At 35.0% G+C, this 27,973-nt stretch overlaps 5 protein-coding genes across 6 annotated transcripts; 3 read left to right on the forward strand and 2 right to left on the reverse strand.

Annotated features, from left to right (window-relative positions):
* Nucleotides 1–1,570: 1,570 nt before the first annotated feature.
* On the forward strand, nt 1,571–5,556 carry LOC110640769 (putative cyclic nucleotide-gated ion channel 8). Its single transcript, XM_021792236.2, has 6 exons — nt 1,571–2,274; nt 2,691–2,906; nt 3,169–3,473; nt 4,077–4,188; nt 4,433–4,669; nt 4,740–5,556. The coding sequence occupies exons 1-6, from the start codon at nt 1,654–1,656 to the stop codon at nt 5,430–5,432; spliced, it is 2,184 nt and encodes a 727-aa protein (XP_021647928.2). The 5' UTR covers nt 1,571–1,653; the 3' UTR covers nt 5,433–5,556.
* Nucleotides 4,644–14,646, reverse strand: LOC110640778 (protein LPA3). Of its 2 annotated transcripts, none has more exons than XM_058148071.1 (12): nt 14,262–14,646; nt 13,009–13,039; nt 11,941–12,033; nt 11,790–11,852; nt 11,236–11,347; nt 10,021–10,106; nt 9,104–9,162; nt 8,907–9,009; nt 8,754–8,814; nt 7,434–7,516; nt 7,273–7,353; nt 4,644–5,409 (listed from the first exon to the last, which is right to left on the reverse strand). In XM_058148071.1, the coding sequence occupies exons 1-12, from the start codon at nt 14,585–14,587 to the stop codon at nt 5,368–5,370; spliced, it is 1,140 nt and encodes a 379-aa protein (XP_058004054.1). In that variant the 5' UTR covers nt 14,588–14,646; the 3' UTR covers nt 4,644–5,367. The 2 variants fall into 2 exon arrangements, with proteins under 2 accessions (XP_058004054.1, XP_021647943.2); XM_021792251.2 differs by lacking the exon at nt 4,644–5,409 and adding an exon at nt 5,787–6,070 and having other exon boundaries at nt 14,262–14,644.
* Nucleotides 14,647–15,568: 922 nt separating this feature from the next.
* Nucleotides 15,569–17,717, forward strand: LOC110640774 (phosphatidyl-N-methylethanolamine N-methyltransferase). Its single transcript, XM_021792241.2, has 2 exons — nt 15,569–15,881; nt 17,246–17,717. The coding sequence occupies exons 1-2, from the start codon at nt 15,637–15,639 to the stop codon at nt 17,493–17,495; spliced, it is 495 nt and encodes a 164-aa protein (XP_021647933.2). The 5' UTR covers nt 15,569–15,636; the 3' UTR covers nt 17,496–17,717.
* An 888-nt stretch (nt 17,718–18,605) lies between these two features.
* On the reverse strand, nt 18,606–21,404 carry LOC110640772 (photosynthetic NDH subunit of subcomplex B 1, chloroplastic). The gene is made up of 7 exons (XM_021792239.2): nt 20,914–21,404; nt 20,691–20,841; nt 20,102–20,292; nt 19,724–19,981; nt 19,533–19,638; nt 19,219–19,304; nt 18,606–18,969 (listed from the first exon to the last, which is right to left on the reverse strand). The coding sequence occupies exons 1-7, from the start codon at nt 21,348–21,350 to the stop codon at nt 18,798–18,800; spliced, it is 1,401 nt and encodes a 466-aa protein (XP_021647931.2). The 5' UTR covers nt 21,351–21,404; the 3' UTR covers nt 18,606–18,797.
* Nucleotides 21,405–22,025: 621 nt separating this feature from the next.
* LOC110640773 (uncharacterized) lies at nt 22,026–26,344 on the forward strand. The gene is made up of 5 exons (XM_021792240.2): nt 22,026–22,833; nt 25,033–25,090; nt 25,197–25,280; nt 25,431–25,572; nt 25,781–26,344. Exons 1-5 carry the CDS (start codon nt 22,371–22,373, stop codon nt 26,147–26,149), a joined length of 1,116 nt encoding a protein of 371 aa, XP_021647932.2. The 5' UTR covers nt 22,026–22,370; the 3' UTR covers nt 26,150–26,344.
* Nucleotides 26,345–27,973: the final 1,629 nt, after the last annotated feature.

A 27,973-nucleotide genomic window follows, 5' to 3' on the forward strand; every position in this document is an offset into this window, starting at 1 on the left:
GCTGTTTAAGAAAATTAAAAAAAAAAGTTTATAAATTATATTTACTTGCTTGTGTATCCCATTTGGGAGCATTTAGGATCAAAATGCCATCAATAATTTGATGAAATTTTGAGGGCAACAACAATGGGTTACCCTAATAGGCCTAATGAAATTGTTTTTGTTTTGGAATTCTTTGTAGGAGAAAATTGAGTGTAGTAATTATTTTCATTAAAATTAAATTTAAATCTCTTATTTTAAATTTTAGTATCCACACAAAGCATAAATGAAAAGTTTTCATTAGTAAACTCTTTATTCATTATGCATTAAGAAATTATGTATAATATGTGTATATTAGTTTATTTTTTTTCAATATGAGAATTTTATACTTGCATATTGCTAACAGTATATAAAAAATATTATATTACTATTATTTTTATTTTAAAATAAAAAAAACTAAATTAGTTATTTATTTTTTTATTTAATTAGTTCAATTTTTATTTGGGGGTTAAAACTATTATTGGCCATTAGTTTATGATGCTATCAATAATTTGATGAAATTTTGAGGGCAATAACAATGGGTACCCTAATAGGCCTAATGAAATTGTTTTTGTTTTGGAATTCTTTGTAGGAGAAAATCGAGTGTAGTAATTTCTGGGGATTAATAATTTCATGAGGGAATGCTGATGCCAATGACTCAATGGTGGCATTATTAGGTTGTTTAAGACATTGTTAATTTATAGCTGGTTATCAATTCTAGGCCTGCTCCATGTAATTGTCCAACCAGTTTTCTTGTCATAGCATGTTTGTTCTTCTTTTTGGGTTTGGTTAGGACTATATGCATCATGTAATGAAAGTTTAAGCTTTCTCTTTTGTTATTTACATGCTAAAATGGGTATAATTTACAGCCATATCTCTCTTGCTGAACTGCCAATCATATTGTGAAATTCTGTAAGTTACACGTTAACAAGTGATTTCTAGGTTCACTATTATTTTATGATTTATGGTTTAGTCTCGTGCAAGATCTTCAGAAACTACCAGAAGTTATCTAAATGAAGAAATGTTACTTTCAGCATCTCCAACAACAGTTGCAGTGTTTTATCTGCAATACTGCAGATGTTGGTTTTGTCTAGTGATTTCCAGAATGTCCCAATTTCTTGTGTCATCGACACAGATGTTAATAATTTCTACAATTTTTGCAGCTTTATTATCTCATTTAAATTCTGGTTTAAGCATTACAACCTATCGATACTTTGTTGTGCTTACCTTACATTTAGTTGAAATGACTTTTGAATTACATGTTTCATGAATAGGTTGAGAATTTTCCCTGGAAGGATTTCTATTGCAGCATCTTTCACTTCTTTTGGTTGTGCAGGAGTTTCTGTTGATTGATATTACCAAATGCAAGTTGGTAACTTTTGCCTTGAAGGTATCTATGTGACCTGTTCTACAAAATGTTTGATTGTAATTACAAGTCACAGTACATTGGTGGCCAGAGGGAGAAATTTGTGAGGTATACAATTCACATTCAATCCTCTTTTATTTCACTCTAATAACAAATGCTCGTGTTTTATCTCTTAATAATTTTCTCCATCAAGATTATGTTTTGAATAAAAAAGTAGTACCCATTTACATCTTTCTTTTTTTTAATTCATTTTAAATGTATGATTAAACCTGATGTTGAATTGTATTTGCACATATAGATTGGATGATTTGGACTCTAAATTGTCATTGAATACTAACACTGCTGGAAAACGTGGGATGAAGAAATTCCGGTTCAGTTTAGAAGGATTCTCTCTTAGTGGACGTGGAAAGAAGGATCCATCACAATCTTTCAGGTTTGGGATGAAAAAGGGATCAGAAGGACTGATAACAATTGGTCGATCAATAACAACTGGAGTCTCTCGTGCAGTATTTCCGGAGGATCTTAAAGTGTCTGAGAAAAAGATATTTGATCCTCAAGACAAATCTCTCCTGCTATGGAATAGGCTTTTTGTCATAGCCTGCATTCTTGCAGTGTCTGTTGATCCTTTGTTCTTTTATCTGCCAGTCTTTAACTATAAAATGGTATGCCTAGGCATGGATACAAATCTAGCGGCTACAATTACAGCTGTGCGGACAATGCTTGATGCTTTCCATCTGCTTCGGATGGCTCTTCAGTTCCGCACAGCTTTTGTTGCACCATCATCAAGGGTCTTTGGACGAGGTGAACTTGTCATAGATCCTGCACAGATAGCTGCCCGTTATTTAAGTCGTTATTTCATAGTTGATTTCCTTTCTGTGCTACCCTTACCACAGGTTTGAGAAAGCTTACTTCTTTGCTTTAGTAGATTTATTGCCTTCTTAAAATTCTCAAGCTTTTTGACAATGCCTATGAAATCTGCTTGCTTAGTAGCAGGTCTTCTTTTAAGCAGTTAATTTTGGAAATTTTGAGTAAATTTCCATCTTTATGTATAGACACAAAAGCAAAGTTTTCGAGGGTCTTACATATGATCATCATAATGAGTATTTGCAAAATAAACATTTAGGAGAAATTGGACTGCGGTGCCATGCCATCTCACCAATCTTCTTAATGATAACAATAGGTTTGGTATTTTCATTGACCATGGATGCATTCTAGTTAATATGTGATGGAGATCATTCATTCAGTTCTCTACATGTTTACCATTTGATTCTGCTCAATGTTGATGCATTTATTTAATTCGTTTCTGCAGGTGGCGGTATGGAAATATCTTAATAATAAAAGAAAAGGTTCCGAGGTATTGGCTACTAAACAAGCGTTGTTAATTCTCGTCTTTCTTCAATACATCCCAAGATTTCTCCGCTTTGTTCCTTTAACTTCAGACCTCAAAAAGACTACTGGTGCCTTTGCTGATAGTGCTTGGCTTGGTGCTGCATACTATCTGCTTTGGTACATGCTTGCCAGTCATGTAAGTATTTGCTGTTATGGAATAGGCTTTTCATCACTTCTTTGGATATTCGGATAGGAGCAGTGTGTGGTCCTAGGTGGTGTAGTCTAACCTGCAGAGATTAGTATACCATTTTAACATAGTAATGCTTCACAATCTTTTTTATTCTGAATTTGAATTAGTTTTATGCCTGGAATGATTCCAAATGCCAAGAATCTGTTACCTTTTTCTTAATATGAGTATTACCAACACACAATAAATATATTCTGGAGGAAATTTGCAGATAGCTGGGGCGTTCTGGTACTTACTAGCTGTTGAACGCAAGGACACATGCTGGCAGAAAGCTTGCATTGAAAGTGCGAAATGCGACATAGGTTTCTTGTACTGTGGCAACAAGGTATTGCCAGGTTTCCATGAGTGGAGAAGGGTCAGCGATGATGTTCTTGCAAGCAACTGTAATGTAGATGATAGCAATTCACCATTTAATTACGGAATCTATACACAGGCCATGTCATCAGACATTGTAGCATCAAGGGTATTCCGCTCTAAATTATTTTACTGTTTATGGTGGGGCTTGCAAAACTTGAGGTATATACTGCAGAAATATTTTCCTTACATAATAGCCAAAACATCTTTTTTTTTTGTTTTTTTCTTTTAATAATATGTTTCTTAATAGAATAATGAACTGATGATAGTTCTATTAATTGAAATTGATAGACTTTTTATGGGCTGGAGTGTGGATTTAAATTCTTTTAATGGGTTCGGATAATTGGCTCTAATAGCATAAGCTATTTTGATTTATTGGCTTCTATTTTATAAAACCCTTAATTTTTTTTCTATTTGCCACTTATGTGTTTTTTTTCTAATTTTTTTTAGGATCTTTTCTTTTAAGTTGGCCTTTGCAGTCCAGACAGTTTTCTCCCTATGAACTCTCCACAATCACTTTTTTGGATTGTTAAACCATGTGACTGATACCATATTAGAATTTTATGAGCCAGGGTGTGAATTTAAATCCTCTTAATATATTTGAATAGTTAGACTCTAACTTGTCAAGCTAATTTGTTTTATTGGGCCTTTATTTTATAAACCTTTCATTTTTTTTTTCTATCTCCCACTGATATAAATTTTTTGCCTATATTAAATATTTCTGAAATTTCATTTATTTAAACTGATGCATTTTATTTTCCACAGTACACTTGGTCAGGGACTTGCAACCAGCACCTATCCTTTGGAGGTTCTATTTTCCATTGCAATAGCAATTTCTGGGCTTGTCCTCTTTGCGCTTCTGATTGGAAACATGCAGGTATGTTAAGTACTTAAATGTAAGTTGATTTGATTCAGATTAGATGCTGTTTTAATTCTTTTGTGAACTACTGAGGCTGCTAATATCTCAGAACATGTTACAATCTGTTTGAGGGATGTTGTTAATCTGAAATGGTATCTTGGAAGAGAACCTATTTCACTACTAATAACATTTGAAAACAAATGCAATGTATCAATAACATTGAATCCTGATTCTGAGGTTTGATGTGTCTTGGTTGCTGCAGACCTACCTTTCGTCTATTACTGTTCGTCTGGAGGAGATGAGGATCAAAAGGCGTGATTCGGAGCAGTGGATGCATCATCGCTTGCTTCCACAGGATCTTAGGGAGCGAGTCAGGCGGTATGATCAATACAAATGGTTGGAAACTCGGGGAGTGGATGAAGAAAGTCTGGTCCAGAATCTACCAAAAGATCTCAGAAGGGATATCAAGAGACATCTTTGTTTAAATTTAGTCAGAAGGGTAAGTATATCCAGTTTTGTATTTTTGTTGCTCCAGGTGTATCATTCTTCTCTAAGGAACACGACTGCAGGTTCCTCTGTTTGCCAATATGGATGAAAGGTTGCTAGATGCTATTTGTGAACGACTGAAGCCAAGTCTATACACAGACGAAACTCACATAGTCCGTGAAGGGGACCCTGTCGATGAAATGCTATTCATCATTCGTGGCCGCCTAGAGAGTGTGACTACTGATGGTGGAAGGAGTGGATTTTTCAACAGAGGATTCTTGAAAGAAGGGGATTTTTGTGGAGAAGAGCTTCTAACTTGGGCACTGGACCCTAAAGCTGGTAATAGCTTACCCTCATCTACTAGGACTGTAATGGCCTTAACTGAGGTAGAGGCTTTTGCCTTGGAAGCTGAAGAGCTGAAGTTCGTTGCAAGTCAGTTTAGGCGTCTTCATAGCAGGCAGGTGCAGCACACTTTCCGTTTCTACTCGCAGCAATGGAGGACTTGGGCCGCCATGTTAATCCAAGCTTCTTGGCGTAAGTATGCCAGGAGGAAAGCAGCAGAACTTCGTATCCAGGAAGAAGCAGCTGAGCATGATCAGGAAGATGATGGAAGGGCATTACTGTCACAAAGTAGTTCGTCCAGATTTGGTGCAACACTCCTTGCGTCTCGCTTTGCAGCCAATGCTCTTCGTGGGCACAGGCTTCGCAGCACTAGCGGTACAAACTTGCTGAAACCGCAGAGGCCACCAGAACCTGACTTTAGCGCAGAAGAGTGAAATGCAAATAAGATGATTTCGCTTGTATGCTAAAGCTTTATGCACCATATATAGTCATAAAAAGTAAGATTCTGCTCTCAGTTTCTTTTTATAACCCACTAGGATACAAAAGGATGCCACAGAGTGTATTTGCCTGTGATGATGATGTGGAGAAGGTTTAATTTGTAAAGATTAGCTGACATGAATTCACATGAGTGCAAACTCTGTTGGTACTCTTGGGCTTTGTCCATCAGACGAGTCTGTTAGAACAAGCTAGGAATTATATATATATATATATATATATATATATATATATAAATCACTGGAATATAGTTGGTTTAATAGAGCCATACGTATTTGTGTTTACCGGGACCATTGAGAATAAGAAATTTCTCTGTAAACTGAATTTTCTCTACATCCTTTACATTCAGTGGCAATGTAATTCCTATCATGGGAAACGATAAATGAAAGAACAAATAACATGAAAATTTTCAGGCTTCACCAATCATTATGCCTAAACCTGTACCATCTCCCTTTTTACTCATTTCTACATGTGCTCGTCTAGTTGCAGTTGCTCGTCTAGTTGCAGTTGCTCATATTCAACTACGCCACTCAGAAGATATTTCCAATTCAACATCTTCTTCCCACCAAGTTGCAGACTGAAAAATGAATAATTTCAGTTTAAATAATGGAGTTTCCAAAGTGCCTCTTTTTCATTTTCAAACATGTAGAGATCCACATAAGTTTGCATGTGCACACACGACAGCCAGGAAAGGCTGGGACTTTCAACTTGTGACCCAGTTAGGGTATAGATGAAAGAATGAACAAGATTGCAGCCGTAATACAAGCAATATCTGGAGTCTACCATGATAAGCATCACAACCAGCCTTAAATGGTAAGACAAAAAATTTATAAATTTTAAATGATGACCATATATTGGATGCAGCTCATGCGTCTCTGTGTATCTATGAATATACACAAGGTCATATGTAGTTGCCACTGCCAGGTACAAAATGAGTGGGCTAAACTCTTAACTACATGCGCAACTATGAGTAGCCTAAACGAGGAACATCACTGTACAATATATCGAATTAACTGCATGGCACATGACTCCAGTTATCTTCAATCGCATTAAGTATTAAGGTTTTGACTAGGAAAAAGAGGAATTTATCCACAACCACAGAATTTCCAGGATTATATATATATATATATATATATATATATATATATATATATATAATTGTTTTGTATGCAAGCAAAATATAGTTACATCTTAAGATATTTTATGCAGTATCTTAGCCAAGGAAGGTTCAAACCCAACACCTTCCCACCATCACAAATTTCTTTTATTATATAAAATGACGCCAAGGACCAAGCACAGCTGCACATAAAAAGCAGGTTTGACAAAGATTCGGACTTGATTGTAGTGTTTTTGCCCAAAAGTTAACTATTCATCTTAGAGTTGTGGGAAGAACCATCATATATATATAGCTGCAATATTTTCCTTTTAATTGATGAAAGTTGACATTTAAAAGTAATTTAAAAAGATAATATATATATATATATATATATATATTTAGGTCATAGTCATATAGATTTTATTAGGAGAAAACTGGAGCTAAACCATATTTACTACGGTCCATATCTTTAATACTCAATTGTGCACATGTCTTTTCCATGCGTCCATCACTTACATTTTACAATTCACAGTGAAAAAGAAAATGGCAACACATGTATTAGTATGGTATGAAGATAACAGAAGAAATAAGTACACCCATTTTTAGGAAGTACTTATAGTCATAGCGGCACATAAAAATGTCAACTTACAATAGGAAGAAACTACTCAGATAGCAAGGATTACCTTGTAGCCCCTGCGAAGAAATTCTAGTAAGCTTCCTTTTTCCTCCTGCAGTCCAAGGACCCTCAGCAGTTCTTCTTTGGTCTGGAGCCCACCAAAGAACCTTAAGTTATTCATAACCACAATGAAGTGCATGGAATTTATTGACTAAAACAAATAAATACCTCGCCAAGTGTAAAGCGTGTTGCACTTTCTGCTACACAAGCATAAGAACCATCTGCTTGTTTAAGCATCACCTGCCATGGACCTGCACATGTTACAAGTTGAATGACGGACATGAAATAATATTAAAAAATGAAGTGGGGTAATCAGGAACATATTGATAATGATGAAATCAGAGATCAACTGTAACCACCCAGTATTTACTAGTAGGACCATCAGGGTGGAATGCATCTGGACAATCATGGGGATTCTTTTTGTTTCCCCCAAGTCCAAGGGCTAGCCACTAGCCTACAAACTCAACGAAAATATGAGCTTTTTCTTTTTGTTCAATGGCTGTGGTTTTGGTTAGTTGTTGACTTGTGCCCAATGATGGCCAGTGCTTAATGTTTGTGATTAGTAGCAGTGACTGGTTGTAACTTTTAAGGTCTGTCCCTTGCTTTCTTTTCTCCAGCCACCTGAATATAAGGGCTAGCCTATAAATTGAAAAGAGAAAAAAAAAAGAAGAATTTAAAATGATGTTATTCCTTTTTCATCATCACCTAAACTATATTACTTAAAACCTTGGCATCCTAAAAGCATCTGTTGCTTGGCCTGCCATCAAAAGCATGGACTCAGAGATGCTTTAGTTACTACCACTCATCGGCTATATATGTATAGGATATTGCTTACATTTTCAGAATTGAGGTAATAAACATTTGATAACTTTTGGGGAGAATCTGCTCTGGTGCAGAAAACACATACTGCAAAATGTATTATGTTTTTGTTATAATTGCATGCTGCAAAATATACTTGCACTTTCAAACAGTAAGCAAAATGGATTTAATTCACACATGTAGAATGTATATGTGCATCTAAAAGGAATAATAAACTATCTATTCAAGATTGGTATTCACCAAATTAATGTGCCTGATCTAAATAGTGAGAGTATTCACTGACATGAACAGAAGTTGGCATGCAAAACAGCTGGGCCAGGACAGTAGTCCATAATCCACAGCCTTATTCCAAGTTATACACACCAAGTTTCAACTATAGATTTAAGAGAGAGAGAGAGAGAGAGAGAGAGAGAGAGAGAGAGAGAGAGAGAGAGATCCAATAGCCAATTAGCATCAGAGGTTAGTTGCCCACTATAGTGATTTAAGAAACTTAGTTGACCCATTGTTCTAATGTTCTCTCATTTATATTCACCATCTATAAAATGAAATTGTAGGCTATCAATATCACTCAATTTAACACCAAAAAGCAAATTTCAAACCCAGAAGAAAGAAATCAACTGTCTTTTCAACCAACATAACCAACTCAACTCAAAGGAAATAATTTCATACCAGGGTATTGACGAAACAATGCTCCATTGTAATTTACAACAAAAGGTGCTACTGCCACTGTCTAAAATAATTAAGAACAATAAGTTACTGAAGTGAAGACCATAATTCAATAACAAATGAAACAGAAGATTAAGATCAATTAAAAAAAGAAACCTTTGAGTACTCTCTGATCCGAATATAAAACACTGGGATGAACCGAGAGAGAAATCGATAGTGCAAATCTTTGGTTGGAAATCCCAGAAGACCTAAGTCACCACTGAAAAAGGATCCAGTTTTTATTAAACGAAAAGACCAATTTCATCAATAATGAAATAGGAGTAACACAAACTTAAGCCAGGAAAAAAGCATACCGCAATGTGTCAAGTTCAAGATTGAACAGAAGAGTTGGGGTTGAAGTGGCAAATTTTTCCTGCAGATTCCAATTAGTCAAATTACTTGAAAAATAATTTCACCAATATATGACAAAAATTTTGACAAATGCTAGCATATTATTCCTGGAGTTCTTGCTAAAATAAAGACACTGACGACTTCAAGATTTTATAGAGACTCTCAGAATAATTGGAACTAAGATTAAAACTTCGTGAGAAAATGTTGCAGTTAATGATGAATTGTGACAAATGCTAGCATATTATTCCTGGAGTTCTTTCCAACATAAAGACACTGATGACTTAAAGATTTTATAGAGACTTTCAGAATAATTGGAACTATAATTAAAAACTTTGGGGGAAAATGTTGTAGTTAATGATGAAAGACATCCAGATACATACTAAACAAAAACATTACCATCAACAAAAACATTTAAGTAGAAAAAAAAAAAGTCAAAGCCAGTAACTTTTGAGACTTTGAGCATGCAAGAGACCAGAATTAGAAAGCAAGATTTGCAAACATGTTTGCATGAAAGTCTACACTTAACAAATCTCAAGTCATAGATTATCTAACACAGCCATTAAAGTACAACTTATGCACATTACATCCATACACTCAAACATCATTCAAATTTATCAAACTTGCATTCCATTTGGAAGACAAGATGAGGTATATTATGTTTATAACACATAACTAATAAATAGAGAGGATTTGAGTCCATGAGACCATAATTGAAATGCTTATCGAGTAATAAATGGGAAAAAAAAGGATAATGGAATAATAATAACAAAGCTGCAATAAGTACTGCCAAATGGAGATATGCTAACTCAGAAGATACTACCGGATTGAAATCAAATCAATGGAAGTAAAATTGATAAAATTTGTTTGAAAGAAATCTTACCACATACTTCTCTATAGCAGAAAGTTCACGTGTGCTACAATTAATAAATACATAAAGGGATGGTGGTTCATTGGACTGCCAACGACCTGCAAATGAAATAGATGATAAAGAATGTTCAAGCTCAAAGCTTTTCTTTTTCTTTACTATTTCCAGGAGGTTTGAAAAAAAAAATGAATAAAATGAACAGATTAAAACACATACAGCACACTATAATGTCGACTAGATCACAAATCTCAATCTCATCCAGAAAAAGAAATCCTTTAAAAAGTTTTGATCCCCATTATTGTGGGCAAAATAGATTTAAGACAAATTAAAGAAAAGGTGAGTATTTACAATATGAAATGTCACAAGATGACAAGAGTGCAATCTAAATTCTGATAATCAAGGATCAATTCAGTTTTGTCACCTACTCAACATATATTTGCAAGCACTTCCATACTACATAATCCATAAACTTTGAGAAATAGGCAAGAACCTTTAATGTGTAAATTCTAAAATACCATCTTTCTTTGACAGTGCCATTTCAGTCCCTAATCATGAAAACATATCATCCTAAAAATGATATCATGTCTAACTACTTTAAAATTTTATAAATCATGCAGCTGCTACCAAGGCCAAAGAAGAAATTTTATTTTTCTCATTACTGAACCCAGATACCTTAAACAGGTGCATGCCTTTTCTTTTCTATGTTCTCTAATTACAATGGAAGACCACGTGAATATATTGACTATTGAACCTATAAAAATAATAATCATCATAATATGTCAAACTTATTTATCAGGTTCACTCCAAAACCATGCAATTAAAGTCATAAAAATCCAACACTAACTAAACCACAAAATTTTCAGTGGAGAATACTCTTCTACCATAAATCATATAATGATTGCATTCAATAACTTTCACAATTCACCTTATTTATACATTTTTAAACCATTGAAATTTCAAAAACCCACAATCCACCTTAAGATGTATGCCAAACCCATTGATGATTGACCTTAGTAAATTGACCTAATTCTCAAGGGCAAACTAAAAATTTTGTCCTTTCAAGTTTCAAACACAGACCCAATTGCATTTCCATTTGAATGCATCATTCAAATAGATCAGGATATGGTTCAGACAAAGTAAAAGAGTAATTGATTAACAAATAAATGAAAGTCAGATGAACACAAGACACAGACACAGATTCCAGCAGTTAGCTTGACTTTATAGAACTACCTTCATTATCATCTTCAAAATCAAAATCCAAGGTGTTCCTTATAGACTTGAAAAATGAGGTGACAGCACCACTGGGAACATCATCAAGCGAACCTATGGTTATGCCATCAATCTGCAAGCAAACACAAACATTTAGGAGTTAATGTACATTAGCTCCTCTCTCTCCTTTTCACTTATCAAAAGGTTCAAAAATATGAACTAAATAAAAAAATTAATTTGATGTTAAATGAAGAAAGGATGTCCTAATAGAATTTCTAAGCACGTTTTAGGTTCCCATCATGACAGTACTTGAAAATTAATGTAGCATGCTTGTTATGAAAGAATCGTTGTTTTTTTTTTTTTTTTTTCCTTCATCTGATGTTAGCTTGACTACTGAACCCTAACATTCACAAATCCCTACAAGTAACAAACACAGGTTTTATAAGTGTCATCTTGAGAAGCTAAGTACTCCAAACAGTCAAAGGCCACCAATTAGAATAGTCACGAAAACCACCAAATCTCCCAACCTCTAGTGGCTCAGATTAAAGATAAATTAACGTTGATTAGTATGTTACCGAGTCAAGAGCTGCTTTGAAAAGCTGAGAAGCCCTGCGCTTTTCTGGCTTGTCAGGAAACACCTGAAAGCGAATATGCTATGTTAACTCATCTTAAAGTATTTAAAAAAAAAAAAAGTAAAGAAGATAATATATGAAAGTCACATCTTACAATGCAAGCTCTGGTTTCCCTTTTCTCTTGGAGCTTCCTGATAACAGCCAGGGCAAGTTGAATGTTGGCATCAATGAACTCATCTGAAGATCCCTTCATGTAGTTAGGAATTTGAAATTATAAATCTATTTGTTCTTCATTTTTTTTGTCCTTGGAACAAAGCTGAACAAAATCATATTAAATATGTTTGATAGGGAATATCTATAACATAGTTCTAGGTGGTGAAAATGAACCGAACCGAATGGATCCAAGCTTTGAAGGGCTCAAGCTTGGTTCGTCAAAGTTTTTTTAAGCTCGAGCCAAATATCAATAAGCTCAAGCTTGGCTCGTTTAAAAAACGAATTGAGCCAAGCTGAACTTTTATTGAACCGAGTCATAAGCAGATCGTGAATTGCTCGACTAATTTACAGCCCTAGTGAGTTTTAGATTTAGGCTTATAAAGTTCAAACTACATAGTTATGATTAGCTCTCATATAAAAATTAACTTAATTTTCATAAAAAATTAAATTTAAATTACAAATAACTATATTCTATAAATAATTTTATATTGATTATATCATAATTTTAAATAATATATTATTTTTATAGTTTTAAATAATATATTATTTTTAGAACATGCATAAATCAAATAAATATATTTACAATATAATGAAATACAATAAATATTATAAACGTTTTTACAAATGAGCATTTTCACAAGCCTATTTAATGAACCTACTATCGAGCCGGCTCGCTAGTCATATCGAGCCGGCTCGCTAGTCATATCGAGCCGGCTCGCTAGTCATATCGAGCCGACTCGTTAGTCTTAACGAACTGATTACTGCTAAGTTCGAACTCAGCTAATGAGCCTAAAAATAAGGCTCGAGCTTAGCTTGCTTATATAATGAGCCAAACCGAGCGGCGCCTCAAGCAGCTTGGTTCGTTTACACCCCTACATGGTTTTGATGACCCAAACAACTCATAAGATTCGTCTGTACATATTCCAGTACAAAAATAATTACCAGTGAATGATAGCAGCATGCAAAATTATTGAAACCACAATATGAACTTGAGAACAATAAGAAGTACCTTGTAAGAAGAAATGTTGCTAGGCAAGGGCCTGAGATGCAAACCAAAAGGGAAAAATTACAAGGAGAATGAGTAAGTGTAAGGAGTACGCACTAAAAAGGTATAAAAATGAAATATTAACTAGAAAATGGTGCAGGAGATTTGAGATTTGACATTTCTAAGCAAAGAATGTTGCACCCCGCCAAGACTAAAATTCTCAAGCCCCCACCCCCCAACCATTTTCTTCTGTGGAGGCACAAAGAGAGTAATTCCAATTATATATGCATTTTACAATCAGATTTTTTAACCCAATTCTATCTCATACTTTGAATAACTCATGATCACAAATGAATGTCGGAAATGAATTACAAGTCCTAACCTACTTCCAAATCTCGTTCTTCAAATTTTATTTTCAAGATATTTCAGAATAACTTGAGATTAGCAATGCCTTAATTCTTTTTTAATTGTGCTAAAGTGACAAGCTCTTTTTTGTTGCATACAACGAATAAAAAATTTTCAAATATCCCTAACTCTTTCAACATGAAAAAGACGTGCTGAAATGTTGAATAATCAAAAAGACATCCCCTTTTTTTTTTTTTTTTTCATACAGAAAGATGTTTTTTCCATTAACCAGCCAAAATGGCATGAAAATATCACGGGAGACAGGACCATCCATCTCAAAGGGAACCAACCACTATCCATGAAAAAGAGGTTTCTGAGGAAGAAAAAAAGTTTGCAAGAGCATGGGCTACACTTTAATATATTATAAAACAAATACTTTGACATGGCAAAATTAACATTAAAAATTATCAAGCATGAGGTACAATAGTTCTCTTTGTCATTCCATTAAAAACTAGACTCACATAATATTTTTCCTCATTTTGCCAATTTAAGCATCACAAGGAAGAGAGACCCAATCATTTTCATGTTAATACTCATAACAACCCTGAAGGGTATGACTGCGCAAAGGCTAATAACCATCCAAAATTTAGAGGAAAGTCATAACAGGTACAGATGACCGACTTTGCAAACCCATGCCCAAAATCAAATTTCAGCCAAACACATTTCCGTTCTCAAAGCTAGTGAACAGCAAGTTTAAATACTATTTCACCCCAGCCATCCTTGTAGAGTGAAAATTAAGAGATGGGTATTGCTATTAACAAATTGGAAGCTAAGATAACATAACATAACGTAAAATAAAGGGTATATCTTAAAGACGGGAGAAGCCAATAATGGAAGCCAAAAATTAAAAAGTACAAGGAAACGGAAGCTACGGGAAATCAATCTCCAAGCGGGTTTTGCCCTCCTGAAGAGCGAAAGCGAGAGAATTAGCAGCATCAGTGACGAGCACTTCGTAGGACTTGGGCTTGTAAACTGCGACACCGCTTTTGGGGTCGAAACTCGAGGTCGCTTGGGACTGAGAGTCTGGTTGTTTGTTGGTGTTGGCGCATTGGATTTTGGTGGTGAAAGGGAATTTTGGGAAAGAAGCGGACAGAGAGAAGGGTGAAGCGGAGCGAGGGCAAGACAGAAGACGAAGAGAGGAGCGAGGGAGAGTGATAGGGTGAAGAGAAGAGGCCAAGAGTGGCATGGCATCGGCCATTTCAGTTTCTGTTGGTTGAGATAGGCCAACGCATCCTAAGCCGCTAAAGAATGAAATAAAATGCTATACACTTGAGGATCAAAAAATAATAAATTATCGTAAATAATTTATTTTTAAAAGAAATATTATATTGTGAGGAATCAGACAGAGCGACAGCAAGTTCGATTAAATAGGATGTTTTTAACATAATTCATTTTAATTAAAATTTAAAACCGAATTCTTAAAACCTTTAGAAAAAATTAGGGATAATATCGAATTTAGTATTTATAGATACCTAATTTAACGAAATCTAAATCGATTCGAGTAGAGTTAAATTTAAAATAGATTTAAATTTAAAAAATAATAATCATAAAAGTTTTAGATTTGATTTAAATTTTGAGCAATGAATATTTATTATTTGAGTTTATTTATATAATTAATTAAATATAAAATATTTTTTTAATAATATTATTTATAAATTTTTTTATATTATATTTTAAGTAAATAAAATTTAAATATTTTATAGAATAATAAAATTTAAAAATATAAATTTATTAATAAAAAATATTTTTTATATAAATTATTAATTAAAATATATAAAATTATATAAGTTTGACTTTTTTTAAATAATAATAATAATAATAAAGTTGAGTCGATTTAAATAATTAAAAATAAATTTTAATAAGATTTGATATTAATTTAAAATTTTAATATATTAATCAGATTTTTAATGTATAATAATTTTACGGATATGCTATTGCTATTTGCGGAGAGATAAATTGCATACAACTTTAAAATGGTGCATAAAAATTGGCATATTAATTAATTACACAAAATTTTGCGTACTTTCAGGCTGAATTCCTGAACCAGCCTGAAGCCTCCCAGCCCAGCCCATCAAGGCTCGCACCCGCTACTGGCCCACTGACATTTGCTTGTGAATGGCGGCTGGTTGGCTGGCTCGCCCCAATAAATGAATCGTAATTGAGCTTCTGAAGTACGTTAGCCATAGCCACAGGGACGGACTGATTTTCCCCAAGAAAACTCAAGACTCAGCGAGTCCAAGCAAACAAATGGGTGTTTTTGCAGCAATAGGGGTCATTCTCCCATTTCCGTACTACTACTGGCTATGGACAAAACCACAGTCATGGGTGAACCTTTGTGGGAAAGAGCGTGACCCATGTAAAGTTATGGCCTATGTCTCCCATTTCCTCAAGCTGCTTCAGTTCATTTCTCTCTATTCAGTCTCTTCCTTCTCCTTGCCTCCTCCTCTCTACTTCTGGCCCCTCTTTGGCTTTGGTCAGTTTCTCAACTTCAGGTCAGTCACTAATTACCACAGACTCTTGAAATGACCGTTTGCGTGCCCTTTTTGTACTCGTTCTGGAATTGTATCTGTAGTTAGATTTTGATTTATTGTTTAACGACGAGATCGTGATTAATATTTTCGTTGGGGTCATTGAGTTTTGTGATGATTCCACAGTACTTCTTTTTATGCAATTTTTGTAATGTTTGATTGAGCTGAATTCTTTTCAATCTTCCCCAAGATTTGTTGTGACTTGCATTCTGGATATATTAATCTTTTGATAAAGCCTCCATAATAGAATTCATGCAATCTTTTTATTTTTTGATTCATTGAAATTTAAATTCTTTGTATCTTTGTGTAAATGAAAAGATCTTTAGGTCTAGCATTTCAATTTCTTTCCTTGGTTTTGTTATGCTTGCGCTATGCTGCTTGCTTTTACTGCTAGCTCATACATAGTGTAGCTATGCAACTGAAGAGTATTAATTGTTGTGGCCGCTATTTGTTGGTGTTAACAATGTACCCATGATTTTGTCTCCCTTGGAAGTCCTAGAGTTAAGATGCTGAATAGATATAGTATCATGTATTTTAAGTGGCACTTTATGATATGTAAGGCATTTCCTTGGCTGATATTGTCTTAACTTTGAAATGGGACAATTATCCGGTTCAAAAGAAAAAAAAAAAAAAAAATCCTTTTTCATTGTTGGTAAGACATTTCCTTGATTGAAGAGGCCCTCAGATTGAGCAATAATCTGCAGTGGGTGAAGGCACAGAACCATATATTTTGCAATCATCTTTCTTGATTGCATTTGGGAAGGGTCATCATCATTGGAAATCAGTCTTATTTATTTATTTACTATTGTTTTATATGTTCTATCATTTTAAGGAAATATCATATAAAGTTCTAGTTGAGGAACTCACAGCTTTGTTTATGGAAGCTTATTTGGAACCATGCAGGAAGCTGCTTCAGCAATCCTAAAGAGCCTTCCTTGTCTATCTATTCCTTAATGGTTCCATTCATCATATTTGTGGTCAAACCATTCCTTTCTAGTTTCTTCTTCATGAAAAGTAAACCAGAAATATTAAGGGTTTATAGTTGTTGTATCAAGTATGTTTGTTATTATGGAAGTGGTTTTTCTTTGATGAAGTGAAGGACTAGCAGTTTGTCATTTATCAGAGTCATTGAATCTCTTTTTGGTATAGGTAATATCTTATTATCTGAGTACAAGTGGAGTTGCATAAACATTAAATGAGACTGGATCATTTTGAGGCTTTTCTTAAATGCTTGAACTGCTTTTAGTCCAAATAAAATTTTTGTAGCTGTGTGGAAATATGTTGCCACAATCTGTATCCGGTGGCTGACAAAAACTTGTGTATTACAGGGTATACCAGTTGCTTGGTGAATCAGGTACGTACTATGGTGTACGCTTTGGAAAGGACATTCCTTGGGTGACAGAATTTCCACTTGGTGTTATAAAAGATCCTCAATATGTTGGAAGCATTTTGAGCCTTCTTGCATGTCTATCTTGGGTCCCCTTCCAATACATTCTTTTGTGGTCTCTGGGATATGCATTCATGATTCATGTGGAATCAAAAAAGGATCTGGCTACTCGTGCAAAGCTACTTTCTTGAATCTTGATTGCAGTAATTGCAGTTCACTAACCAACGATCTTGAAGATTTTGATGGGGGTAACAATTTGAAGGTGCTTTACTGACTTTTATCTAGTTTAATAACACCTTTGAACATTTTGCCCTTGTATTCCAATTTATATTTCAACTTTTTATGATTATTTATAATGCCTGTAACTCATTCTCATAGAAATTCGTTAAGCAGGTTGTTTCTTGTTTTTTCCAGTGATCTTTTATTTGCAAGTATTTTCACTTACAGAAAAATGCACATATGTTCATTTAGAAGAGTCAATAACATTTAAACAAGCAACGAGATAAGATCCTGACTTTTGGAGTGTGCATTATGTTGTAATGTACTGTTAAAACTATGGTAATTGTTATTTGTATTAATGGTTTGTTTGGTTCAACACTTCAACTTGTTAAGAATATTTGGTAATTGTTGCTGACGGATGGCAATTAATAGCCGATAAATGTTATTTGTTTAATAAAATTATGCTAGTTGTTTTTATTGATATATCAAATGACAATTTAGGATAAATTTATTTTTTAAAATATATTAACATTACCATACATCTTATTTAATTTCTCTCTAGCGTGATAGTGGAAAATTTTGTTGAGAAAACTTAAATATAAGCATTTTTAATAAACAAAATGTGTTCCTATAAATATGAATATTTATAGTTTTTTCTATCATTACTTGTCATATTTTAATAATTATTTCTCATTGTTGGTGTTCCCAGCAACTAGCAAATCTTTATTTGAATAACTCAATGAAAACTTTTGGTTCAGCTATTGGGGACTAAAAAGCTAATAGCTGCCTTGGACAGGTAGACCAAACACCTCCTAAGATTTATAGCACATATCATTAATCAGATGTTTGAGCTTTTGATGATATTTCTGTTAAACCAACTGCATCAAACCTAAAATGGTAGAATGCATTTATAAATGTTCCAAGCTTGGACTAAGTGTACAGGTATACTTATAATTATAAATACCAATTCCCTGAACTAAAATCATTATTTGCGTCACACTACCTATCATAAATTGTATTGTTTCATGAATTGTGGTTACTTGGTTGTTTAAACCTATAAAACTTGACATTCATTTGCCATGTTCTTTGAAATCTATTTTGCAAATGGACACTATCAAATCTATCTGTCAATGTGATTTTCCAATGCTTGTCCTTCCATGTACAAATAGAAGTTAAAGATTGGGAGAGAAGGAGAGGAAGGGGAAAAATGAAATGAAATTAAAAAAAAAAAAAAAGAGAGAGAGAGAGAAGGAAAATTGAGTCTCTTTTTTCATCTATGCCTGTGCCAGAGCCAGGGATAAATCTAAAATTTGCATTGCCTGTTTTATATCTTCAACACCAATGTCTTTCAGTTTGCCGGTCTTAGATGAGACAATAGTGCATTTCTTTTCTGCTGCATTGGGAACAAATAGTTTACCTTTCTCTTCAGATGAAAACAGTGCAATGCTGCAAAAGTGTCACCACAAACACCAATCAGGGTCACCTCTTCAAATTCTATGTAATACTCCTGGATTGTATTCTGAAAATTATTGACATGGCACATAACTATATTCTACTGTACATACATAAATTTTAGTGCAAAACACACACGCAGATACTAATCAATGGTAGCTTTATGTCTTCAAACTTAAATCAGGAGAATATGCAGATAGTAATCAATCAGGTTAGATGAGTTATTTTTAGCAAAGAAATTACCTAGGTTTCTCACGTGCATTTGCAAGTTGGATGGCTGCTGTGTTTGTAGCTATTACTCCAGCTGAGTCATTGATGAGAGCTGCCAACTGAAACAGAAAGATCAATAATTAATGTTTCTAGCATGAAATTTATAAACTAACCCAAAAATTGTCTTACTATTGATTGCAAGACTTGTGCAAGCATTTTTGTTGGAAGTGATACTATCTAATGATAGAAAACATTCTATATATTCATGTGATAGATGAGCATTCATATATGTTGATGGCGATTTTTGTAAATTTAATGGAAGAAAATGAATGGAAGAAAACACATACCTGTCCAGGAGTAGTGATGAAGACAATACTGGTATCATCTCCAACTATTTCCTCTACATTTTCCCTTTCTTTCTCATGCGGAATGACGAAAAGTGGCTTAAAACCCCTGTTTTCAATGTATGTAACCATCAAGTTTTGCATCAATATTTTAAAACCACGATCAAGGAAGAAAAATTGATAAGATACTGTACCTTATATTGTCAGTTATTTCAGCCCAAACTTGGAGAGGCAGCAAGCTATCAGTGTCCCCCCTAGATTGCATTGAGGCCTTTGAATCTGATTCTATCCCATGAATTACAATATATTTTCCTTTCTCTGCACCCGCAGCTCTATATTTTGCCTCTACAAATTCTTTCAGCTTCCTTGAAATGGAAACTTTTAGTGGAGGCAATGGTTGCCTAGGCACACTTCGAAAAGGCCTTCCCAACCAATCAATCATCTGGTGATACCTAAACCAAGCAATGCCAAATGAAAACTTCTAAAATGGACTAGAATTGAAGAAAATTTTGCAGTTTCTCATTTACCAGGCACTAAGTAGTGCAAATTGCAGTACTGTGATAAGAACTCACATGTGATATCCACCTTCTGAAAGATTCACACTATCTGGAGTAAAGGTTTCTGATAGGAGAAGCCCTGCTCCTGCTGCATTTACATTTGGGTAAATGTAGCTAACTCTATCCCTAGCGGATGTCATAAACAAGAATGCTGCATGGCCAAGCCCTGCCAGTTTGGTTGATAAGACCATGTCATAGTACCTATTCTGCAAACAGAAGGGAATGCTTCTTTACAAGCTAACCGAAATTGATAATTTCTGCAAATTATAAGTATGCAAATAGGAAATAAATCCCAGTTGGGATTTTGGATTCAGTATATAATAGGATTATGACTTGTTATGTCTGGTATGAATTGCTGAAAAGAACTTCATCTCTGAGCTTCAACTAGAAGATGGTATGTCTAGTATGAATTGAAGATTCTTGCTATTTACTGTTATGTACCATGGAGTAGTTTCAGAGGATAGATAGAGAAACAAAGAATTTCTTCAATGGAAAACACTTGCGGTACAACAGCATCGTAAATACTTCAATCGATGCACTACATAGACACAAAAACTACTAGTTTCAGCCTGTTCAAAGAAGCTGAGATATTATACCCACCAACCTTAAGAACTCCAAGCATGTCAGTATACTCTGCTGGCTCAGGGAAATCATCATCAGGGTCATAAGCAGTAGCCCATCTCACATTCTTGTTCAACTCATAAGTCTGCTTCCCTCTTGGTGATGCCACGATATCTATTTGAACACCAGGGTACCTTGAAGAAAGATAGAGTAAGCACCATTGCTATACAGTAAATAACATCGAATTTTCCTATCTTTATATATACCTATCCTTGAGCAACTGAATGGCAGGAAAGAAAAGCAAGTTCTCATAAACACCACCAGAAATCACACAGCAGCACCTCCTAACGTCACCTCTGACTTTCAATCCCAAAGAAGCAATCTCCACATTGAAACCCATGGGGAACTTGAGGAACCCATATGGATTATTGGGGTTATCAGGTGGCCTGGGATCTTCCTCTTGCTTGCCATCTGCATACAATGAGCCATATTCCATTTCAGGGTCATCTCCATCATCAAAAGGGTCAAGCCATGGGTTCTTTTTCTTTGCATAGGTGAGGGTGGTTGTTTTTCTAGTGCATGGAGGGTAGTCAGGCAATGGGTTCAAGAATGATGGCTTGGTGAAGTGAGCAGAGGGAAATGACGAAGGTGGGCTTGTGAGAAAAGGGGAGATGGTTTTAGGAAGCAGAGAAGTTGAAGCCATGAGTTTTGATCGTTTTCAGCTCTGCTATGGGAGCTTTGAAGGTTTGGATTTCATTTCAATGGGTGGAAGCTGGTTGGATAAGTGGGTCCCCTGCTCCCTACTCTTTTCTTTTTGAATTTTTAGTTTTTTTTTCCTTCATTTATTTGTTATAAAAAATTTTCTTAAGATAATGACTTCTTGGCAGGGATAAATGGTTAAATTGAATTTTATTTTTTTAATAAAAAAGTTTGGGGGCTTTTATTTTATAAAACTTTTATTTATAATGAATTCTTGCCAGATAAAATTTACCTAGTAATCAATTATATGTTACTAATTTAATCACTTATTGATTTATGTAACTTGTTTTATTATACAATTAGAAATGGTAATTTTTATCCCTTTTATAACATAACTTGAACCCATTTGAAAAGCAAAAGCAAAGTCAAAAACCTGTTTCTCAAAATAAAAAAGGCAAAGTTTAAAACTTTAAATTGGTTTAATGTTAAGCCGTATGACTGAATTAACCAAAATTTCTAACTTTTTATTTCAATTGAATTCAACCTCTTAAAAAAAAAAAAAATATATATATATATATATATATATATATATATATATATATATATATACATAAAACTCGTTTTTAAATTTTTTGAAAAATTATTATTTTATGAGTATTTTTGGTGCCGGAAAGTATGCCATACTTCGCCTGACCGATGATGGTCCAACCATTCTCGGATCTCGATCGACAAAAGGCAGTTCTTGCTCTTGTGTGACGTGGCACTTTTCACTGGCCATTTCTCTCTCTCTCATTCTGATTCGTTGCCTTCTTAACCAAAAAAAGTCCACCCATAATTTTCCTACCACCATACCTCATTCTCTCTCCATTTTCCTGCACTTTCTCACTACCCAAACATACCCTCACTCTTCACTGATGCAGAAGCCCAGTCTTCGTCCTTGGTAACCATAAATATTCCAACTGGAATAGTAAATTTCAAAACTTTACCCAGGGCATTTTCTGGGGCCAAAATTCTATAGCATACAATGTCGGGCCCACCGCGAGTCCGGTTGATGAACATCGCCGAACCGGAGAACAAGGCGCCGCGATATCCGGTGAAGAAAGCCGAGAAGCCTCAGCAGCAGCAAGACAACGAGTCCAAGGACAAGAAACTCGGGAAAGTGGCGTCAGCGGTTTTGCGCCAGAAGTCGATGAATGGCTCGTGCTCCTCGGACGCCTCGTCGGATTCGTCTCACAGCCGGGCATCGTCGTCCTCGCTTTCTTCACGGTCATGGTCGAGCGGAAAAATGGCTGTGGCGGCGCGGAGGAATGCAGTGGTGAGGAGAAAGCAGTGTGAAGTGAAAATTGACAAGGATGAGAAAACCGGCGGTGATGATGATAATGTGGGGGTGGAGAGTGGCAATGTGGTTAGCGGAAATAGTGGACCACTGGATGCAAGTGATAGCTTGGAAATTAAGAAAAGGTGCGGTTGGGTTACGCCCAGTACTGGTAAGTTCTTTTATTGGGTATATGTGCAGTTGATTTTTCTCTTCTATTTTCTTGTGATTTATGAATGTTTAAGAATTGGGATATTTTTATGTTGATGGGTACTGCTATTTTGACTTGTTTAGAAATGAGTAGGGAGGGTATCATTTAAAGTTTTCTTCTTTAATGTGGGTTTGCAGGTTCATTGTAATTGTTGAAAATTGAAGAAACAAGAAGAAATAGGAATCAGACATTTATGTTGGAAATTTAAGTTTAGTCTAATCTAAGTAACTGATAAGCAAGTGATTATGATATGTAAGTCCATTTGTAAGGTTGCTTTGGCCATTGGAATCCACTCTTCCCTTCATAAGCTTTAGATGCTGAGATGTTCTTAGGTTCCTTTTTGCAGCTGCTGTTGTGGTCTAGTTAGGTGCTAACAATTAGGACATATTGATTGGAAAAATTCAACTTCTTTAGCCTGGTTTTACCCGGAATAAACAGTAGGGGAAAAGTTGTGTACAGAAGATGGATATAATCTTTATTGCATAGCTTTCTTGTGGGTAAGCTGACTTGCAAGGATTTTATATAGCTAAGCTTTATTAGGTTCTTGACTTCAAGCTGTCTGAAAAGAAGTGAACACTTGAGCACAGGGATGGAAGGGCATTTGACATGGCAGTACCTCGAAAAGAATTATGTAGTCATTCGGAATAATTATTAAGTAAAAATTTTTGTCCCATGATATCCATCTGAAACAATATTCATGATTGATTGTGTTTTAAATTTTGAGTGAAATGTTTATAATTTATTCAATTATGTACTTTTCTTATTGCCCTAAATTCTTCTTTCCATATTCTCTTCATCTTGTATTTTGAAGATTAGCGTGCCCTTCCTGAATCCATGCAACAAATTCCTAACAAACTTAATGATTTAACCACCTTGATATATTTTGTTAGTAGGAAGCTTTCGTAGTGATTCTTAATGGTCTTTCTGGAAAGGGAGAAGATTGCAATACTCTATTTTGGATTACCTGGAGTAATTGACCTGACATGACAGGAGAAATTGATAATAAGCAAGCTCATTTGATAAGAAAAGAGATGGAATTGACAATAAGTTCTTTCTTTTTGTAAGAAAAGAGAGAATTAATAATAACTGTAGAAAATTAAGAATGCAAACTCTCCTATTATTACTGAACTGATGTTATCATGACCAATAGTCGACAGAGTAGAGGGTTGGGATTCTCTTTTTGACTGGTACCTTGTGGGTTGTCTTGTTATGTTACTTAAACAGGAGCTAGTTTTCAGAGGACAGATGGATTCCATCTGTTTATTTGTTTTCACATTAATAGCTTGTAAATCTCTTTCCTAAAATTAATGAGAGCAAGTTGCATTTGACCTAAGAATATATGTAGTGATGCATCTATGGAGGAAAATGGAAGAAAAAGAGTATCTGTGATTAATACATTTTGGATAAACTTACAAAAGTGAATATTATATCAGAATTTCAAAAATATGGCAGGATGTTCATGTCTTGAGGATATCATGTCCACCCTTGACAACTGTGTTTGTGTGAAACCATTTTCTTTGCCTAGAGTATAGTTGGTTTATGCCTACTTCTTGACATGATTAATTTTAAAGCTAGAGACGCTCATTAACATGCTTTTGGAGCATTCATCTCCATCCATTTCTCAAGTCATGCTCCAGAGGCAAGGTTTATATGCACCTGTAGGCATAGAAAGAATGTTCTGAATCAAAAATCCCTTGGAATGTCTGTGATTAATGCATTTTGGATAAACTTACAAAAGTGAATATTATATCAGAACTTCGAAAATATGGCAGGATGTTCATGTCTTGATGACATCATGTCCACCCTCGACAACAGTGTTTGTGTGAAACCATCGTCTATATGCATAGAGTATAGTTGGTTGGGGCAAGGTCTATATGTACCTGTAGGCGTAGAAAGAATATTCTGAATAAAAAATCATTTGGAAATCTGATTTAGGTGGATTGTTGATGTCCTGATTGCATTTATCTTGGGGAGAGTTCTGCTTGTAGCAGTGCAATTTTACCGATGTTTTCTTTAAACTATGATACATTCATTTAGGGAGTTCTTTACTGTTGGATATTTTCTTGCAGTTTTTCTTCCATTGCAGTGCAGTACATGATATCTCACTTAATTTAATTTCTATTTTTAGCTAACAAAGCTTTTGCTCCTTCCATGACACAGATCCATGCTATGCAACTTTCCATGATGAAGAATGGGGAGTACAGGTCCATGATGACGAGTACGTAACCTCAGAATAATGCTTGGTTAATCTTCTCAAGCATTAAATTCTAAACTAAAATTTATCTGGTAGCTTCTTTAATCTGATTAATCCTTTCAACATGCAGGAAACTGTTTGAATTGCTATGTCTCTCAGGTGCTTTGTCTGAACTTACTTGGCCTGTCATTCTTAACAGAAGGCACATATTTAGGTATCAGTTATTTTGAACGTATGCTAATTTTTTGTGAGCTTTGATGATGATATGTAGTCAATTTTTGACAATTAAAACAGTATTGTCTACGCTCTAATTTTAGTAGGCTTCACTTCGATTGGAAGAGATATTTACCTGTCTGCACTGCAGGGACGTGTTTTTGGACTTCAATCCAATTGCTGTTTCAAAATTAAATGACAAAAAGATAGCTGTGCCAGGAAGTCCTGCCAGCTCATTACTATCAGAACTAAAGCTGCGATCCATCATTGAAAATGCACGTCAAATGTGCAAGGTGGAGACATGGACCTTTTCTTTTACTTTTCATACTGCAAACTGTTATTTCAATTTTTTTTTCCATGGTTTTCTTTCATGTGTTTTGCTAAGGAACCATAAGTAAAATCAAATTTTGTTGGAAATCTTGTATATACCCATAATCTTGAAACTGCTAATTTAACCTCCAAAAGGAAAGCTCATCTCCCTTGCTGTTATTGATGATGCAGGTCATAGATGAGTTTGGTTCTTTTGACAAATATATCTGGAACTTTGTAAACCATAAGCCCATAGTTAACCAATTCCGGTACTCCCGTCAAGTTCCAGTCAAGACCCCAAAAGCAGAGCTCATAAGCAAAGATCTAGTAAGGAGAGGGTTTCGTAGTGTGGGGCCAACAGTCATTTATTCATTCATGCAGGCAGCTGGATTGACAAATGACCATCTCGTCAGTTGCTTCAGATTCCAGGACTGTATTAATGGGACAGAAGTAAGGGAAAAGGATGAGAGTCTTAAGCCAAAGACTGAAAAGAAAGAAACCATGGATCCAATCGATGTGGGAATACCAAGAGCTATGGATGATTATAGTTCCTCAAAATAACCATGTCTTGGTCGATTAGCTGTTTTCTATGCTGGGCAATTTTTGTACAAACAGTTACCACTATTGCTGAAAGTTACTGTAAAAGCAGTGTTTTGCATTTTGGTATGTAATTACTTATTTGAAATGATGTGGCTGTATTATACAAGTATTATTTTCTTCATTCAAGTGTATGCATTGAAAGATTCTTCAAGAAAATCTATGTGCGCCCATAATCAGAGGACATCAAAAAGAAAATCTCTCTATATATTATTTATGGCATCAGTTGTTGGTAGGCTTTCAGATTCAGGGCGTCTTATTTTTCCTTACACCAGAATGGAAGGCTGCTACAGTAATGATGAGAGCTAATGAACCAGCAGATTCTTTTTATTCAGGTGTTTCATTTTCAGCTAGAAGAAAAATACTTTTCAATGTTCCTTGTATTTGTTTCCTTCTGTATGTGCCGCGTATTCATGTTTAGATTCTGAACCTGAAATGAACACGTGCAATTTCATTTGACTTCCTTTACTATATTTTTCTTCTTTTAGCTACCTTTCCCTTTGGATTATGGCAAAAATATTCTTTTTCCAGATATGGCTGCCCTTGACAAGCACGGAGCCTAGCATCTCTTTCACGGAATAAGCCATCTGTTACATCCTAAGTTGTTGGCTTGGACTTTTAGGGTGCCTTTGGTTCATTCTATAGGACTGAACATTCTATATACAACTCTCTTGTTATGAGTTTTGATGCATCTATCGGACACACAAGCTTATTAGAATTCTAGGTGCATTGCATGAGAATATAATGCATTATTTTCTCTTGCATGAATATAAGATCTATTATGACAGGCATGTAAATTTAAGGCACACATACAAATCCCACTATCATACAATATAGAAAAGAGAAGAAGAATAATACAGAATTTAACGTGGTTCAACCGTAAGTTCTAAATCCACGGGCAAGATAAGAGAAAAAGTTTCACTATGATGAAAAGAGCAAGATATAATCACTCAGAACTTTCAAACCCTAACCCCAGTATGTTTCTCAAATATCTCACAACTCTACCACAAAAGAGCAGAATATTACAATATTTATATTGGTCCATACTGTAGAGGTGTTGCTCCCGCGCTCATGCCCTCTGCTACCACCACAAATTTCACTTTTTATCCCAATCGAGTCACAACGCAAAGCTTTCATGTCGGATCACAATTCGGGTCCATGACAAACTTATCCAAAGTTCAAGCCACATAAAAATAACAATTCTTTCCTTTGGCTTGAATTCCCTCCATCATCAATAAAATAACCATAAATACTTTGTCTTGCTATATGCCCTCGCAAGGGCATTACTGAGCACTAAAAATACCAACCAAGTCTAAGTAATGTCTAAACTTGCTGACTGAGACTCCCTTGGTCATCATATCTGCTAGATTATCATGTGTAAAGACTTTTTATATAATTACAGTACCCTGAGATACAATGTCTCGAATGAAGTGATATCTGACATTAATGTGCTTAGTTCGCTCATGGTACATTTGATTCTTGTGAGATGTATTGTGCTCTGGCTATCACAAAATATTGTTGGCTTGTTCTGTATCAACCCAAGATCACTCAAGAAACCCTGCAACCATAAAGCTTCCTTTACTGCATCTGCTAAAGCCATTTATTCAGCTTTGTGGTAGACAAACTAATAGTAACTTGCAATGTTGCCTTCCAACTGATAGCACTTCCAGAGAGAGTAAACAAATAACCTATTAAAGATCTCTTCTTGTCTTAGTCCCTTGCAAAATCTAAATCCACATAGCCAGCAAATAAATCACTCATCTTGGCCTTGTCAAATGTCAGACCAAC

Source organism: Hevea brasiliensis, chromosome 1 (genome assembly GCF_030052815.1).
Source record: "Hevea brasiliensis isolate MT/VB/25A 57/8 chromosome 1, ASM3005281v1, whole genome shotgun sequence".
Lineage (NCBI taxonomy): Eukaryota > Viridiplantae > Streptophyta > Magnoliopsida > Malpighiales > Euphorbiaceae > Hevea > Hevea brasiliensis.